Here is a 6,190-nt window from a genome sequence, read left to right on the forward strand (position 1 = left end):
AGTGCTACTAGTGGTCAAAAACTCTACAGGGCACCTTTAACAGTAATTAGGCAGGAGTTGCACCACACACCTTTCTGTCTTCTTGAAGGTTTCTACGAGTGCTTTTAACACTCAAACAGGTGAAATCTGCTCATATCTGTGTCCATCCTCCTGAATGTTCAACCCACATATTCAGCACAATCACAAACAAGACACACAGATTTACTGGAACATTCCCTCTTTATACAAGCCAAATGAATGCATCTGAATACTGAAGCTCAAGAAGACCGAACACTTTGTCCCTGTTCATGCCTTTTTCCTCTGACCTGCCCGCTCCTTCTCATCAAAACCCTGACATGGAAACACTCAAGACCCTTGTATCAAAATCACGCACACCCCTTTTGCCTATCTACCTGAAACCTCTCTTAAATTGCAGCTTTGGTTGTTCCTAAATATTAATCATGAGACTATGTGAACCCTGTTTCATGTTTGTGTTTTGGGGACACCATTGCTTTCGGTTACAGATACATCAGCGGCCTTTAGCATAATATGGTTTAATAATTATGCATGACACGAGACGAGTTAATCAAACAGCTGTAAAGAACTGTGACATTTTTCACATACCATACATTACCTTCAATATTTGTGACGTTTTTGTCGGTTTTATCCTTCACTTGTTCCTTCGTCATTTCAAATACTTGTTGTCTGTATGGTACTGCGTGTATATAACTGCTCTAATGCATAACTAGCATGAAGATGAGAATGCAGTCAAAACAATTAATATCTCTTGGCTTTCATGAAATTTGCTATCACTCTGATGCAGTCATGTTTGGCGCAATATCATGTCTAAGGCATAAATGTCTTGCAGATATTAATGACTTTCACATCTTACTTGGGGCTAAAAATCTTTTGTCTTTTTATTTACGCACAGTCTCGGATGCTACGACTGTATATGCTGTAAATTGCACATGGACACCAAAACTATTTGGCAATCATCCTTCTGCCCATTTTCAAGCATTATGCATCCCAGTGATACAAGGTCATGCTCTTATTAACACCCAGAAAGCTGTGTAGAGGAAGAAGAGACCTCCTTTTCAAGTGTTTTCAGGTTTTTAAAAACAAAGCAATACATTAAAATGTGCAAAAACATCAAATGAAAGAAATCACAGTAAAATAAATGCAATTCAATTTAATATCTCTACATTCAGTATCAAGATTCAACAGTGTTATAGATTATTCCAAGAGGATGAAGCATCAGATTTGGTAGCTATTTACACACTATTAAAGCAATCAAAGGAAAATATAATATTACAGGACAGAAATTCCTATTTATGCAACTTTAGAGAGGAAACCATAACAGCACCTTATGATGTGTTCCTGTTTCCTGGTATTTCTCTTATTTGGTTTGTAGATACAATGTATACTATTCCTGTGTCATGGATGTCACTTTCTTTTAGAACCCCTTTTCTTTTTGCGTTACACCTTAGCCCTCTTGTCACATCTCTCCTGAACCCTCTTCTTCCTGGCCCCTGTTGTTGTGCCACCCGTTCTGTTTGATGCATGCATCTCTAATGGATGCACCAAGTGATCTTGACTGTGTCACAGGAGACGAGAAGAGAGATGAAATGGATGAAGATCAGAAGCTGCAAACACACTTACAGGAAGACAACCAGAACCAGAACCACACCACCACTGTTCCTATAGCCAATGGCCACTATCTGGCATTGGTCCCAGGCAACAGGAGGCCAATTGATCCTACACTTGCAGCACATTTTGCCAAGATCGCACCCCCTCCACCTTTGATAGAGACCAACACTGACAGTCGCACAGGTGGAGAACAGTTGAGAAGGCTGGAGCAACACCAGGAAAAGCTGAGAGAGATGCAGCACCGTCAAGAACAGGAGAGGCAGAAGAGGCAGTGGCTGGAGGAAGAGCGGCTAAGGCTGGAGCAGCAGAAGCAGCTGGAGAAGCAGCGGAGGGAGCTCCTCCAGCTGCAGCTGCAGCAGCAGCAGCAGGAGCACCGGCAGCGCAGGCAGGTTCTGCAGTGGCAGCTCGAGTTGGAGCAGCAGTACCGGATGCAGCAAAAACAGATCCAACAGCAGCAGCAGTTGAGGAGGAGCCCAACCGGAGTCATGCTCTCGCCATCCTCAGGGCTCTGCACCATCTATGAAGCCATGGAAACCAGTGATGAGGAGGAAGAGGCCAGAGGAGAGCAGAACAGGAACACACAGGTTCTAGGGAGGAGGGTGCCATCTTCCCCGAGTGTGACACAGGATTTCCAGAGGCAGCTGCGTCCAGTGCCTCCTCAGGACCTGGAGTGGAACAAGAAGGTAGACATGGTGCAGCAGCTCATCAACCAGACCCTGATGTTGTCTGGAGATGGAGGCTGCCCTCCTCTCCTCCTCCTCCCTGTGGGGACAGGGGGCACCTTAAGCCCCTTGGAGAGTAGCATGTGGCCCAACATGCTGCCCCAGTTCAGCCCTCCTGCTGCTACAGTCACCTCCGTCAGCAGCTACTCCCCAGACAGCCGGGGCAGCTCCCCTCCTGGAGACTGGACTGTGGTGGAGGTGGAGACCCAGCACTGAAGACAATGAATCAACAGGTCTACCGATCAGGTCAATCAACCAGTGAACAAATACTTACAGAAATACTTCGAGAAATATGCTTATTCCCTTTCTGGCGGACAGTTAAATGAGAAGATTGATTCCAGTTCCATATGGTAAATGCTAGGTTGGATCAGCCAGAGGGACAAACTCTTGTGAGCATGGTTAGGGTTAAGGTTAGGGTTATGTACACAATGAAGAAACACAACATGCACAAATCTTGCAAGAGTTTTAGAAATCATCCGTCAGGCTGATCCAATCTAGCACCAACCATTTCATATTTGTCAGCTGGTTAGCTTAGTTTAGCATAAAGACCCAGCGTTGCTGGATGTTTGATAATTATAGTATTTGTACAATAACTTTGCCCTCTGTACGATGTACAATCAATAATGCCAAAAGTCCCATAATGTCTGACAATTTGATCATTTTGTGACACTTAGTATTAGCACAGGGTAACCTGTACGTGCTACATCCCACAAGTTGCGTCGATTGCTACCTTCCAGTGTCGCGCCAGAACCAGTTCTTATAATACATCCATGCAGCAGACCTTGTTTTCTGAAATTACATATGACTTACATTCGATAATTTTCCTCAAAATACGATCATTTTAAGCTTCTGGTACAATACTTTAACATTTCCCATCTGGCAACGCTGTAAAGACTGGAAACAGGGAAACAGCTAGCTAGCTTTGACCAAAGTTAACAAATTCCACCAACCACCACTGCAAAAGCTCTCTAGTTAATACATGATCCATTTGTTGAATCCATACAAAGAAAATGTGTAAATTGACCATTTGCTGCTTTATAGAGGTTTATGTGGTGGACTCTTTCATGGTAGCCAGGCAACCAGTGGATACCCCAGAAGGTTACCACTTCCACACAATGAGATGTAACCTGTTCGTTTGTGAGCTTTAGAGGTGCTGGTAGGCAGATTTTTAACCTTTGGACAGAGCCAGGCTAGCTGTTTCCCCCTGTTCTCTTTATGCTAAGCTAAGCTAACTGGCTGCTGGCAGTAGCTTCATATTAAAGAGACAAACACAAGAATGAGATTGTCTCATCGTCTCATCTAACTCTCCGTCAGAAAGCGAATAAGAGTATCTTCCAAAATGTTGAACTACTCCTTTAATCATAAATATGCAATACACCGTAAGACTGAACAGACAGATTCATATTTATATTTAAAAAGCCAAACTATTTTAAAACATATCACACAATGCAGTCATATCTGAAGCCACACAGGGATTTCAAGGAGTTGAGAGCACATCAGATTATTTATTATCATATGACCACACAAACTTTACTTTCAACTGATTTCAGATCTTCCTTATTTATTTTTAGAAGACTTTGTAGATGCACCGTGTCATTAATTACTGTTACCCAGACATGCATATCACATACTGTAGCCTCACATTAAAGCATGTTTCCTTACCAGAAGCACTTAATACTGTAGCACTCCTCGGCTTTCTTACTCTGAAATGCACTGTAACTGCTTTAGAAACACTGTTGTCATGTGTTGCGTGGGGGGCAGTGCTCCACTGTATAGTCTCTTTTGTATGTGTCACAACCAGATACTGAGACCAAATTTTGGTCACCTCTCAAATGAGGGATTGAGCTATGACAAATTGCACTTGATTTTTTCTTCTAATTATTGTGTGGGGCAAAGTATTTATAGAGGTAAGTGGTAATACTGTTAATAGTTTTACATGTTTGTGAACCCAAAATCCTCATAGTGAAGTGTTAAACAAAAAAACCCTGAAACAACCCCATTGTGTGTGTCGAATAGGATTATTTGGGTGAAAAAGCTTTCACGACATTCACTGTTCTCTGGTCAGTAAATGTTACTGTGACTTCACTGGACAGCCGGGATTTCATGGACTTAATAGAGCTGTCAGTCATGGAGGAAGAGGGGGGCGTGAGAGAGAAGAAGGCCCTCCTTGTTCTGCGTGCGAGGGGTGGGGAGGAGGGTGGGAAGGCTGGGAGGGTGCTGGACTGGTGGGGGTGAGGGTGCTGGTGGTGGTCGACGGGGGTTGGGGGGCAGGGGTGTAGTTGTTGTCTTCCCTCTGGCATTCCAAAGTTGTAACCTCATTTCCTGGGTCGCCCAGTATTCAGGGAGTCTCCGAGGTTACCAATGATGTCATGGTGGGAGAGAAAGGAGGATGTCTGAGATGAGACAATGCACCACTCTGGAGGGGATGTGGGGATGGGAGGGTACAGGGGGGGCAGGGGGTACTCAACTACCAACACTCAGTCCACACTTTATATTTAATATGTATTCACTTTAACATAAGCCTGTTATGAGTTTCTACACATTGTCCATATATTTTGCTCTGTTCTTATAGCTTTGTGATCTGTGCAATATATTAGAAACATGTTTGATACTTATGACAAATCAGGTGATCATAACTTATCAACATATCTTATAAACTGTGATTTTAAAGGTCTTGCGTGTAGAGAAAAAGCACCTGTGTGTTTCTCTTTGTGTCTGTACAAGGTAGGTGAGGTCAGTCTGAGACCACAGAAAATAAAAACACAACACCGCCACCTGTTGGCTGCATGAGTGAGACACTAACCTACATTTTAAAATAAATCCTTAGATCTGTGTTTTGTATTCAGATCTAATATATTTCACTTTTATGTACGATTGCTACTATGCCACTATCAGTAAAATGCACAATTTTATATGATTCTGAAGAGTTACATGAATTTATGACATTTGAAAGCAGCATGTACAGAATATAGTTTTCTAAATCACTTAACAATTTATACCGCAGCTACACTGTGCATGTTCTATCAAATTATGTTTGTGTGTGTGTAAACATGGCCGCTGCTGCTGTATGCTGCTATATATTGGTACTTATCATATTTAAGAGTTTTTATTAAGAATTATAGTCTTATATAAGAGTAAGCACAACTAACTATAATAATGCATGCAGACCTATATGTGCTCCTGTATTGTTTTGATAATATAGTCTACAGTGCCTCAAGTTCCTTTTTATTGATATTTTTTTGTGTAACTTAAATTTCATATAATACAATTCACATACAATATAAGTGTTTACATTCTTAATATGTTAATATTTGTTTTGTGAATGTTTGTCATCATCTTCTTTTGTGTTGCAGAAACGTTCTGTGGTGTTGTGTCATTGGCCGAATCATTTTCAGTACGAAATGTGAAAAATCACTGCTCTGAATATTAAATAAAATTGCTTGAAAGCTGGTGTTCATACGTGTGCAGTGGTGCTTATGTCAGACTTTTAATGATCACTTTACATGTGAAAATATGAAGGAAATTAGAGGCAGCACCCCAGAGACATTGTACAGTCTAGTTATTGATGTGTAAACAATATTTACGAAGCATTTTACAGAACAGTGATTCTTACATTGGAAATAGTAGTAATTGTTATTCTACTGTCAGAACTATTGACATACATACAGACAATAGTGCTGTAATGATAAAGATAGTGTAGTGCGCGAACACCAGGTGGCAACAACAACCATCTACCAGGGGAATCCAACAATATCATATTTGTGCTCTGTCTGTATTAACCAGTGGTGAAAAGTAACTAAATACATTTACTTAAATGTGGATGTAAAGTACAATCTTGATAT

At 41.4% G+C, this 6,190-nt stretch overlaps 1 protein-coding gene across 2 annotated transcripts in view; it reads left to right on the forward strand.

Moving 5' to 3' along the window:
• Positions 1-2,877, forward strand: part of wu:fb95e10 (cell surface glycoprotein 1) — a 32,632-nt gene extending 29,755 nt beyond the window's left edge. For both annotated transcript variants that reach the window (XM_044330571.1, XM_044330572.1), the window contains exon 6: positions 1,585-2,877. In XM_044330571.1, coding sequence (XP_044186506.1) covers positions 1,585-2,564 — 980 coding nt within the window. In that variant the 3' untranslated portion in view covers positions 2,565-2,877. The remainder of the gene's footprint in view (positions 1-1,584) is intronic.
• Positions 2,878-6,190: the final 3,313 nt, after the last annotated feature.

The sequence above is a fragment of the Thunnus albacares genome, chromosome 17 (assembly GCF_914725855.1).
Source record: "Thunnus albacares chromosome 17, fThuAlb1.1, whole genome shotgun sequence".
NCBI classification, from domain to species: domain Eukaryota; kingdom Metazoa; phylum Chordata; class Actinopteri; order Scombriformes; family Scombridae; genus Thunnus; species Thunnus albacares.